Source organism: Conger conger, chromosome 10 (assembly GCF_963514075.1).
Source record: "Conger conger chromosome 10, fConCon1.1, whole genome shotgun sequence".
Classification (NCBI taxonomy): Eukaryota; Metazoa; Chordata; class Actinopteri; order Anguilliformes; family Congridae; genus Conger; species Conger conger.
Genome location: NC_083769.1, coordinates 38475825 through 38488709, shown reverse-complemented (window position 1 = coordinate 38488709; position 12885 = coordinate 38475825). Strand labels below are relative to the sequence as shown.

At 42.3% G+C, this 12885-nt stretch overlaps 1 protein-coding gene across 2 annotated transcripts in view; it reads right to left on the bottom strand.

Moving 5' to 3' along the window:
* Window positions 1-11585, bottom strand: part of tbc1d22b (TBC1 domain family, member 22B) — a 63480-nt gene extending 51895 nt beyond the window's left edge. The window contains exons 1-3 of one of the 2 annotated variants that reach the window (XM_061258022.1): window positions 11325-11585; window positions 2388-2444; window positions 1284-1636 (exon numbers count right to left, since the gene is read on the bottom strand). In XM_061258022.1, the coding sequence (XP_061114006.1) occupies window positions 1284-1636; window positions 2388-2444; window positions 11325-11404 (490 nt within the window). In that variant the 5' untranslated portion in view covers window positions 11405-11585. The remainder of the gene's footprint in view (window positions 1-1283; window positions 1637-2387; window positions 2445-11324) is intronic. The other variant, XM_061258023.1, reaches the window with a different exon arrangement.
* Between the last annotated feature and the right edge of the window lie 1300 nt (window positions 11586-12885).

The following is a 12885-nucleotide window of genomic DNA, read 5'->3' as shown; positions in this document are numbered from 1 at the left end:
GGCTGAGTATGGAGGGTACTGGACTGCGATCACTCAGCGGTGTGTGTGTGTGTGTGTCTGTGTGTGTGTGTGTGTATGTGTGTGTCTGTGTGTGTGTGTGTGTGTGTGCGTGCGTGTGTGCGTGGATATGGATGGGTGGGTCCATGCATGTGTGTTGCTGTGTGTGTCCATACATTTGCGTGTGCCTGTGCGCATGCATGTGTGTCCATGAATGCGTGTTGCTGTGTGCGTGTGTGTGCGTATGTGTGTGTGTGTGTGTGTATGTGCGTGTGTGTATGTGTGTGTTCGTGTGTGTGCGTGCGTGCGTGCGTGCGTGTGTGTGTGCGTGTGTGTGCGTGCGTGTGTGTGCGTGTGTGTGTGTGCGTGCGTGTGTGTGCGCACGCGTGTGTGTGTGTGTGTGCGTGCGTGTGTGTGTGTATGTGTGTGTGCGCGTGTGTGTGTGCGTGCACCTGTGCACAGTGTGCACACAGAAAGGGATTGATAAGTAGAAGGTTAGAGGAGCGGGCGGAGGACAGGCTCTGACACCAGACCCTTCAGTAAGCATCCCGCTGTATGAACGGATAAATGGATGTGTAAAAAGCCAGCTTCATAAGTCACCCTGTATAAGGGCATCTGCCAGGCAAATAAACAGAGTAAAGCAAACATCCGCCACTGCAAGAAAAACCTTTCTTTTCTCACATGTTTAAGAGAGAGCCCATAGGGGAGATATTACACTATGAGCATCTGGAGGACTGGCATGTGCTTCAATCTCTATGAAGCAAAAACACCTCACACACTAGGGCTGCCAAACTCTGTTCCAGGAGATCTACTATCCTGTAGCTTTTCAAAGCGCACCTGATTCCATTAATTATCAGTTCAATCTCTCGCTGTTGAATGAGGTGTGCTTTGTTAGGATTGGAGTGAAAACCTTCAGGATAGCTGATCTCCAGGAACAGGGTGGGGCAGCCCTGATCTGGCTGTTGAATGACGTGTGCTTTGTTAGGATTGGAGTGAAAACCTTCAGGATAGCTGATCTCCAGGAGCAGGGTGGGGCAGCCCTGATCTGGCTGTTGAATGAGGTATGCTTTGTTGTTGGAGTGAAAACCTGCTGGACTGAAGATCTCCAGTATGCAGTATTCTCAATCTCACGTTAAGCGGATCAGGTGTCAATCTAAGACTCTAAGACTCTAAGACTCTAAGACTCTAAGACTCTAAGACTCTAAGACTCTAAGACTCTAAGACTCTAAGACTCTAAGACTCTAAGACTCTAGCACTCTAGCACTCTAGCACTCTAGCACTCTTACCTTTAGAAGTGCTGAGCTGGGCCTCACTGCAGGACTTAACCACCCTCCCATTGGCTGGCCTGCTGTCGATCTTGGCCTGGTCCAGCCCCCCCTCTGGATCCGGGGGCGCCCCGGGGGCGTCTGTGGGCGGTGCCTCGGGGGGGCTGAGGCTGTTCGGGGGTGCGGGAGGTGGCGGGGGGGCCGGAGGCAGCGCGGGGAGAGGGGAGGACAGCCGGGCCGCGCCCAGGAAGTCCTCGTCCTCGTCATCCCCAATGTCCCAGGCGTCGCTGGTGCTACGGGCGAACTCGTGGAAGCTCGAGGCCTTCTTGGACTTTATCGACAGCGTGTTGGGCTTTGGAGCGTCTTTAAGAAACCTGTGGAAAGGAAGGACAGAATGATAAAGAGCAGTGGTTGTCGAAGGGGGTTTGTAGAACAGACACCGGTTGTAGAATGGGGTTGAGTCTCCAACCTAGGGAACAAGGCTCTGCTTCACAAATGGGAAATAGCAATTCAAATCCTTCCAGCCAAAACACCTCCCTGAGAAAGAGTCAATATTACATTTTATATATTACCATTTTGACCTTTTTTTACTTATACTATTTACAGCTTTTTCTTCTGTGACCAAACAGATTAGAAAGTAGAGTTTCTTGGTTTGGCCGCTCAATAAAATTATGTAAATGAGGCTTGGGTGTCCGTCTTACATTTTGTGTGGGAAGTGCAGATAGCCTCTGAAGCCCTTCAGATAAAGGAGGGATTTGAATTCCCTTTCTCACAGAAGTAAGGCGGTGGGATAAAAAAAATGTGCATGAGACACCTGCCATGAAAGATAAGGTGAAGGGAGCGGTTGCAATGTAAAAGCATTTGGAGGACATAACACTGAAAAACAAAACCTAAAACCACCAAAAAAAAAAAAAAAAAAGAACAGCGCTGACGGAAATAAAACGACCGCAAAATATACACACACCCACATACAAGCGTACACATACGCACTCATGCGCGGATGACTCTTATCAGCAGTCATTCAAAAAGAAATGACACATCTAAAACGTAATAAAAATAAAATGATAAAAAGATAAAATGTGGGCGCTCATGGCTGCATGCCGGCTCGTGTCAGGCAGCACTTACGTGCGGTGAATTCTGGGATCGAGAGGAGGGTGCTGCGCTCCGTACACGGGCTGCAAACTGGAGTGAAGAGAGAGCAGGCTGTACTCTGCCACTGTGCACTACCGCAGTGTACTACGGCTGTACACTACCGCAGTGTACTGAGGCTGTACACGACCGCAGCGTACTACGGCTGTACACTACCGCAGCGTACTACGGCTGTACACTACCGCAGCATACTACGGCTGTACATTACCACTGTACACTACCGCAGTGTACTACGGCTGTACACTACCGCAGTGTACTGAGGCTGTACACGACCGCAGTGTACTACGGCTGTACACTACCGCAGTGTACTACGGCTGTACACTACCGCAGTGTACTAAGGCTGTACATTACCACAGTGTACTACGGCTGTACACTACCGCAGTGTACTACGGCTGTACACTACCGCAGTGTACTAAGGCTGCACACTACCACAGTGTACTGAGGCTGTACACTACCACAGTGTACCAAGGCTGCACACTACCGCAGTGTACTGCGGCTGTACACTACCACTGTACAGTACCGCAGTGTACTAAGGCTGCACATTACCACTGTGTCCTAAGGCTGTACACTACCACAGTGTACTGAGGCTGTACACTACCGCAGTGTACTAAGGCTGCACACTACCACAGTGTACTGAGACTGTACACTACCGCAGTGTACTAAGGCTGCACACTACCGCAGTGTACTGCGGCTGTACACTACCACTGTACAGTACCGCAGTGTACTACGGCTGCACACTACCACTGTGCACTACCACTGTACACTACCGCAGTGGGGTCCCTTAAACTGTTGTCTGAGGCCCACACATGGGGTTGCTCACAGTGGGGTGACAAGGCACTACTTCAAAAATGAGCCTGCATGTATGCATATTTCAATGAACTAATGATAACACAACACCAGTTTCAAAAAGTATAGAATAAAAAAAATGAAGTGTCACATACATTTATTCAATTCAGGGTATGGATTTAATTGTTAAAACTTTCAATCATACTGCCCGTTTCTGTCTTTTATGTACAGCACATTGAGTGGCACCCGCTGTAGGAAATAATGTTTGATTGATTAATTTTTTAGTCCATGGAAAATCATAAAAATTGGCTAAAAAATTCATGAATATAAATTAATTCTGAATAAAAAGCATATCTTGAACAATCATTAAAACCCACAAGGTGATAAAATATTCAATTTTCAGTTAACTGAATCTACACAAGCAGGCTGTGTTTATGACCATTGGTGTTTTTCCTTGAAATAAATAATTCATAGCAATTTCTCAATATACCAGAAGCACAGGAAAAAGTATTGTGTGCATTTCTCAGTGGTAATAATGAAATATTACAGGGTGGCCCATGGATTTCAGAGACTTGTGGGCCATAGTCAACACAATTTACACCATGTGCAGTGGGCTCCAGAATTATTGGCACCCCTCACTAGCAATGCACAAACAAGGCTTAAAAAAATAATAATAATAATAATATAATTATAGAGAAAGGTAATACACCAACATGTGCCAAATCCTGTACTTTATTAATGTATCAATGGAAACAACCAAAATCATAATCATTTAATAAAAAATAAATTTCAACAAAATCAAGGTTTCAGAATTATTGGCATCCTTCACCTAGTACTTAGTGCAACCACCTGTGGCAATGATAACAGCATGGAGTCTCTTCCTGTAATTTTTGACAAGATTAAGGAACACATTTGGAGGGATTTTCGACCATTCCTCTTTGCATATCCTTCACGTTCTTGGGTTTGTGCTTATCAACTGATCTCTTCAACTCAGCCCACAGGTTTTCGATTGGATTGAGGTCTGGTGACTGAGATTGCCATTGCAGAACGTTGATTTTGTTGTCACGGAACCATTTCTGTGTGGATCTTGAGGTGTGTTTTGGGTCATTGTCTTGTTGGAAAGTCCACCGACGACCAAGTCCCAGACTTCTGGCAGAGGGAACCAGATTTTCAGCCAAAAGTGCCTGATACTTGCTGGAATTCAGTATGCCATCAATCCTAACCAGTGCCCCTGGACCTCTGGAATAAAAACAGCCCCAAAACATGACTGACCCACCATCATATTTCACTGTGGGTATGAGGTGCTTCTCCTTGTATGCATCTCTGTTCCTACGCCTAACATACCGATGCTGTATCTGACCAAAACGTTCAATTTTGGTCTCATCTGACCAGAGAACCTTGTTCCGGTCATAATGTAAATGAAGTTTGGCAAACTCCAAGCGCTTGCTTCTGTGTCTTGTGGTCAGAAAAGGCTTTCTTCTGGCAACCCTTCCAATGAGGCTGTGGTTATGGAGGTGGCGTCTGATGGTGCTTTTTGAAACCTGGTGACCACCAAGGCCTGCAATTCTTTCACTGTGATCCTTGGGGATTTAGTTGCTTCTCTCACCATTCTCCTCAGTATCCTGGGGGGCAAGATGCAGTTGCATCCTCTATCCATGAGATTTTCAACAGTTCCATATCTTTTGAACTTTTTTATAATTGCTCTGACAGTGCTCAGTGGTATATTCAATCGTTTGTGAATTTTCTTGTAGCCATTACCATGTTTATGAAGGTCTACATCCATCTGCCTCTTTTGAACTGCCAATTCTTTTGTTTTCTTCATGGTGTTGCATGACAAAGGGATATTGCATGTGTGTTACCTCATTTTTATACCCTAGTGAAACAGAAAGTGATGTAATCACTCAATACAGTTCCTTAACACATAAAGTTAAATAAGTGGAATTTAATACCTGGTTTAATTTTGGTAGGTGTCATTTACAATAATCTTTAAGGGTGCCAATAATTGTGAAACATTAATTTGGAGGAAATTGATTTTGAATTAAATCAAGAAATGATTTTTGTTGGTTCCATCCAGAATTTTTTTGAGTATTGTCTGTTCATTTTCTGTCGGGGTGCCAATCATCTTTGAGCCCACTGCATGTGCTATAACAGCAAAGCTCTACTGTCATTGTCACTGAGTGAGCGGGTAGAGTTCTACAAAAGCTGCAACTCCATTGGTTTGAAAAAGAGGCAGCAGAGGCAGACTCCTCCCATCCGGGTCTGATTAGCCCATCCAGGCTGCTGCACATTACACAACATCACAGTGCGCCTACGTGTGATTCTTCAATACATACTTTTATAAATCACACTGAATTTTATTAAACTATTTACAGTGCATTCGAGGGTTACTGATGGAGATGGTAAGTACCCTTAAGCCCACAGAACTCAACAGACTCTCTCACCCCTGCTGCAAGATCAATTTTACATGCAATTACTTTGAATCAGGAGGTCAGGGAATTAAGAGAGTCTGAACCCTAAAACTAGGCTGACTGGTGTAAGGTTTCATCATCAGAAACATGACTTAGCCCTCATGGGGGAAATACGCAATGGCATCCTCAGTGTTCTGTTCATTGGCCTGATTCCTTTGCATTATGATCTAATATTAATTTCTTCCATTATTTATTTACTGAAGGCAGATGGGCTTGCCATGGCATAGTGTCTAACAAAACTATCATAAACGGAAGGACTCAAACCACAGGATCAACAAACACATCACACGCTGCTGTCAATGAGCATCAGCTTGAGAAAGTCCTCAAATATAAGGATGTCACAGAAATGTTTTAACAAAAAAATACATAATACCAGCATCCACATTTCACACAATCCTGCATTTTACACATCATAACAACTCATCTGTAATGAAATCCCCTGGCTTTACTATGAATGTAGGACATACCTAATAAAGTGCTTACAGAGTGCATTTATTCAACTTTTTAGACTTATTGGTCTTCTGCTGCTGTAGCCTAGCCACTTAGAGGTTTGAAGCATTGTGTGTTCAGAGAAGCTCTTCTGCATACCACTGTTGTAATGTGTGGTTATTTGCATTACTGTCAGCATCTAGTCAGCTTCAACCAGTCTGGCCCTTCTGCACTGACTTCTCTCATATACAAGGGATGTTGGCCACAGAACTGCTGCTCACTGGATGTTTTTGTACCATTCTCTGTGAACTCAAGAGTGTTGTGCATGAAACTCCAAGGAGATCAGCCGTTTCTGAGATATTCAAACCACCCTGTCCGGCACCAACAATCATTGGACGGTCAAAGTAACTTAGTTCACATTTCTTCCCCCTTTCTGACAATTGGCCTGAAACAGCTGAACCTCTTGATCATGTCTGCATGCTTTTATGCATTTAGTTGCTGCCATATGATTAGCTGATAAAATGTTTGCATTAACAAGCTGGTGTACAGGTCTACCGAATAATAAAGTGCTCAGTGAGTGTATGTAGATGGTAATAATTACACAAACACCCCAATAACAGTTAGAGCATAAGTATAAACCAGGGGCCTATAACTATGTGAAGCCTTGCCCCAGGGCAGGCCAGGCCACTATTACAGTCATTCATAGACTACAACTTCACCACAATTTAACCCACCTCGCAAGTAGACTTAATAACCGTAGCCAAATTATTTTTCGCCTTGATTATACGGATACACATCCATCTAATTAGCTAATTCAATGACTGAACATCACCTCAACATCATCTCTCTACATTTCAGCAACCACATTTCAGAAACATTGAGTTGAATGATTTTAAATGTAACATCCAGCTAGGCAGGGTAAAGACTTCCAGGCTAACTATAGCAAGGGAAGATGTTGCTTACAAAATGTGTGAAAGAATGAATGATGTTCTAAAGCCAAATTAACAGATTTACAGTGTTCCTCTTACTGATCACTTCATATGCAAATAAACTCTCATTTAGTAAATAAACTGAATGGAAAGACCCTGTTTTTCTTGTTTTTGGAAAGTTCACTAAGCCACAAGGACATATGCTACATGTTTTCCTTTTTCTTTTAGGAAAACAAGAAATGAATAATATGTTATTCTGCTGTGTAGTATGCAAGTAAGTAACATGATTAAAAAATACTGCCAAAAATGTTCAACATCTGACCTAAAATGCACACACCCACACAGTCTCAAGAGCAATTCACAAAGAACCTTGCACACATTTTTTTATTATTAACTTCTGTATAAGTATTGGCTGTTTTATTGGACTGATGAAATCCTGACGAAGGCTATTGCCGAAATGTGTTGGTTTTAAACAACGAAAGAGTCCTTTCCTTCCTCTCTCCTTAACATGTAGCTAAAGTTTAGTATTTGCTGCTGTAGCTTTCCACTCTGCAGGCCAAGGAGGTACCACCACTGGCCCTTGTTATTTTTCTCCTCTCACTTACTGCAAGCTTGTCACTGAGGAATTAGAAGTCTTGATAGATTAATGCATTGTCCACACATTCTAGCTCACTGCTGGTATAAAGCCATGATATCACCGTTTAAAGGGTCTATGTAGTATGTGGACAGCCTGCCACTGGCACCTTCTTACTCCTACCACACACATAGTATCCTGTTTGACAGATGACAGCAGGCTTCACACACCACCAGGAAATCACTTGCTGTGGGGGAAGTCTGTTCAAGTGTGTGTGCGTGTGTGTGGTTTGTCAGTGTGTGTGTGTGTGTGTGTGTGTTTTCTTAGTGTGTGTGTGTTTGTGTGTGTATGCGTGTATGTGTGAGTGTGTGTGTGTGTGTGTGTGTGTGAGTGTGTGTGCTTGTGCAAGGTGGTGAGAAATGCTTAACAGGATAGTCTCCATTTTTAGAGACCCTCAAAACTCAAGTTACAAAAACGTATTCCACAATGGGGTTTTCCATCACAGGCCAAAGCAGCGGATGGTGTGGATGCGAGATGTCCAGACTCCAAATTAAGCCAGCCAATTAGAAACAATCAGACCCTTGGTTTTCACAAACTATACAGTGGAATCCAGAATTATTGGTAGCCTTGATAAATATGCAAAAAAACTGTAAACTGCTGTAAACTAAATGTGTAAAGCATTTTCACTTTGACTTTATTCCCAATAATTGTTTCACCATTATCCATGTTGTTTAATAAATGCTGCCATTTTTAGAAAAAATTTTTTAAGGGTGCTAATAATTCTTCCCACTGTATATAATTTAAAAAAGCCAGCAGTTAGGACTGCCTATTTTTCAGAGCTAATTACGAACAAAAACAATTTTAGGTTCCTTTTTGATATAATCACAAAGCTCACACAGAAATGACCCACTGTTCTAAATTCTGTTTTAACGCCAATGATTTTCTTTATGAATAAAATTGACAAGGCATTCACAAACCAGTTGGTGACACCGTTTTTTGGGGGTTTTCTTTTTCTTATCTCTCTGCCTCATAATAGCTTCCTTGACAGTTGGCACTCTGGGTTTTATGTTGACAAATGTCAAAGGCAATAAAAAGCCTCAAATCAAGACTAGACACTGAAAGCTTTCTAATACCTGCACTAAGGAAGTGTTTGAATACAGCTGACTATTCAGAAGCAGCCGAGAAGCCAACCATCCAATCACTTTTGGTCCCTTAAAATGGGGGGGGGGGACTATGTATAAAAAGGCATGTGATTCCAACACTCATCACCTTATATGGATGTAAATACCCTCAAATTAAAGCAGCCAGTCTGCACTTTAACCGCACATGTATCGTTTAATCTCAAATCCAATGTGCTAGACTATAGAGCAATTTCATCACCACAAGTGGGCCCAGCTGTACCTTCTCTCAAACTTAAAAGCGGATCTCCCTCAAGACAGAACTGGTAGCATCAGAACCCACCACCTGTATCCAAAACCTTGTGTATAAATGTATGTGTATATTTATGTTTACTACATGTGAGTTTGCATATTTTTGTATTTTTTGTACAGTGTTTTGAGACCTATGTTAGTGGCAATGCACTTTAAATAGATTTGACTTGAACACAAAACACTTTGCAGAGCCTTGCAAAGTGGAAGGAATACCCTGTATTCTGAGCAGTTCAAGAAGACAGAATTGATTTTTCAAAGTCTCCCTGCAAGTCAAATGTAGGTCCTGGATTTGTGCTTCCCTCAAACACGAAATGCATTGCCTTCACATTTGTCTTTGTCACCTCTAGCAAGGTAAAGTGCTGTTTGTTTGTTTTTTTATCAAAAGTATTTACGCAAGTAAATATCTTACATTTGTAAACTGAAGCATTATGTCCCATGTCAAACCATTTGACCAAAAGTGTTTGTGGGTGACTTCTCTCATCCACTGTTTGAGTCCTGGTGCATCTGAGTGATAAAAGCGTTCTCCCCCAGTGACAAGCACGCTGCCAGCATCATTAGTTTCTACCTCATTTGCGATGATGGTAATACACAAAAATAAGACAAAAACAAACGAGAAAGGGCTGTAAGGACGGTGAGCAAGATAACTGGCACAGACCAAGTTACTGTGGCTGAGATATGCCAAAGCCTAATGTGCAATAAGTGCAGGCAATTCCTTTACGATGATAGCCACCCACATGCCAACCTATGCAATAACAGTAGATGTGGGAGTGGTAAACTCCAGCAACACAATATTAGGAAACATGAAGACTCATTATTCCAGCAGCCAAGGTTTTACAGTGAGAATTAAAGTTGTGTTGCAGTGTTGAGGTGCTATTTATTTATTTATTTATTTTACTTTTTCTGTGTAATAGTCAGGTCAATTTTATTTGTATAGCGTTTCTTTTCTGCAGAAAACTGTGATTAAAAAAAACTTTACAGTACCAGAAGGGCAAGAGGGCAAATCAGGCCTGAACCACCAAATAGCAGGCACACAAGGTAAAAACAAAACAATAAAAACAATAAAAAATAAAACTCCCCAGTCGGGACAAAAACCCTCAAATGGTGACGAGAAGAAACTGCCCAATGGGAATAAAATCTCGGGAGGAACGTGATAATAGAGGCGGAACCCACGCCCCACTGGTGGCATACCGAAAAGTAGTGTAGTGTATTATTATTGTTATTATTTTGGTTTTTAGGGAAATGGCAGGCAAAGTAACTTCTCTTAAATAGGACAATAAAAGTATCACTAGACTAAAGAGAGAGAACCTGGATTCCAGAGAGGAACAGAAGAGCACAGATGACATCACAGCCCATGACAGAGGGGCCAGAACAATGAACACATACCGTAACTCGCCCCCTATCTAGAGTTTCTTGTTTTTACTCTTATCAGATGGTAAAATTCACTAGAATTGTAGTGAAGGGGAACTTCCATTATCGGACCAGTGATTTGTGCATCACAGCAGAGGATGGTACATCATAAATCATAACTGTGGTGCAGTGCAAACAGTGAAAACTGCTCAATCATGCATTATCTGAATAACATGAAATGAAAGTAAAACTGCTATACTAAAATCAATTCATATTGATTGAATTCATCTTTTTACTTGCTTTTCGTGTACATGTTCATGTACACGGTGGTTGTTTTCTTGCCTATGAATATTATAACTTGATACCGACAGGTCAAAGATTTGTAGCAGTCTGTTGAACGGCAGGTAAAGGTCTGAAAATGCGCTGAATTGTGTTCAAGACCACTGATCATAGCTTTTCTTATCTGGCCTATCATCCAACGTTTTAGTCATACGACGCATTTGCTGTAGACAACTTTTGACAAGATAAAAACACGATGGCATGAGGCGTGCACCAAAAGACACCTCGAAGTTTATTACGATGACGGAAACGACGGCGAGATACTACGACACACGACGATATACAAAAACATATGGCGACGACTTCATTATCCACTATCGAGCAGGAGTCCAAGTAGAGCAACTACTAGCATTACACATCTTAACGTCTAAGTTATAACTAATACGGTGCGTTGTTACTGGCTGTACCCGCTAAAACAACGCAACGACAGAAAAAAGTTAGTTAAAGCAAGGTTCATTGAGGTGTTACAACAATAGCTAGTCTGCTGACCATGAAATATCATTTGACAACCGTGTCAGCTGCAACTGATAAAGCAGTGGCTGCTCTGTGGAGAGCATGTAAATTCCGTGTCGTACACTTCAAGGGGCAAGGGCAAATGCAAAAACACATACCTCCCAGGAACCTTGGCGTTTCTCCTCCAAAACTGAATTTTATTATCGTTGGCCATGCTCGGAGAAGTGCCCGGATACATTTCACTCCAGCCCTGCGTCCGATTTCTTTAACGAGCTCACCATGGGGAAACACTGAAAAACAATCTGTAACAGATGACGGTTCTGATTTACATTTCAGACCCGCAATTGCAGCTGTATTGAATGTCATTAATGTTATTTTATTTCAAATAATGGAGCGCGTAAAACACAGGAATGGAAGCCGCCATCTTGGAGTGTTTTGAAGTCGAACTGTCATTGGAGGATGTACTTGACAGGTGCAGAGTGAATAACCAATAGAAACAGGGATTGCCACAGTTAGGGAGGGAATTGTCATTTGATTGACGTCACCAGACATCCACAGGTGTCGCATCCCGTTTTGGCAGGTGAAATGTGACGTTACACTCAATGAGCACTTTATTAGGTGTTTGACTTTCTTTTTTTCTTTTTTAGGCTAAGTCTTCTGCTGCTGTACCTAATCCACTTAGAGTTTTAATGCGTTGTGTGTTCAGATATGCTCTTCTGCATACTACTGTTGTAATGCGTGGTTATATGCGTTACTGGCCCTTCTCCTCTGACCTCTCTCATTAACAACACATTTCTGCCCGCATAATTGCCGCTCAGTGGAAGTTTTTTGGTTTTTGCACCATACTGAGTAAACTCTAGACTGCGTGAATCCTAGGAGACCCCTTCACGTTTTGCACATTGTGTGATAGATGTAATTTTAAATTGATAAAATTGCCAATTTTGCCCATCAATCTACATTCAATAACTATTAATGGCAAAGTGAAAACAATATTTTAATACAAGTTTATAAAAAATCTAAAACTGAAATTTGTAATTTAGATAAATATTCAGACCCTTTGGTGTGACACTCCAAATTGTGGTCAGGTCCACCCTGTTTGCTTTAATTATGTGTCTAGGACAGGCATTGGAGTCCACCTGTGACAAATTGAATTTATTGGTCATAGCTTAGAAAGGCATACACCTGTGCATATATGGTCCCACAATTCACACTGCATGTCAGGACAAAAACCAAGCCATGAAGTCCAAGGAACTTTCTGTAGACATCCACAATAAAATTGTGGCAAGGCATAGATCAGGGAAAGGGTATCAAATAAATATTTATAAAACTAAACCTGAGACATTTAAAGGACTCTTATAGCATGAGGAAAAAATATTCTCTGGTCTGATGAGCCAAAAATGTAACTCTTTGGGCAGAATGTCTGTCAAACACCAGGCACCGCTCATCACCTGGCTAATTCCATCCCTACGGTGAAGCATGGCGGTGGCAGTATCATGCTATGGGGATGCTTCTCAGTGGCAGGAGACTGGTGAGAATTGAGGGAAGGATGAATGCAGCCAAATACAGAGCGGTCCTTGAAAGAAAACCCGCTCCAGAGTGCACGCAACCTCAGACTGTGGCGAACGTTCACCTTTCAGCACAAATGACCCGAAGCATACAGCCAAGACAACGCTGGCTTTGGGACAAGCCTCTGACTGTCCTCAGACTTAAACCTCATAG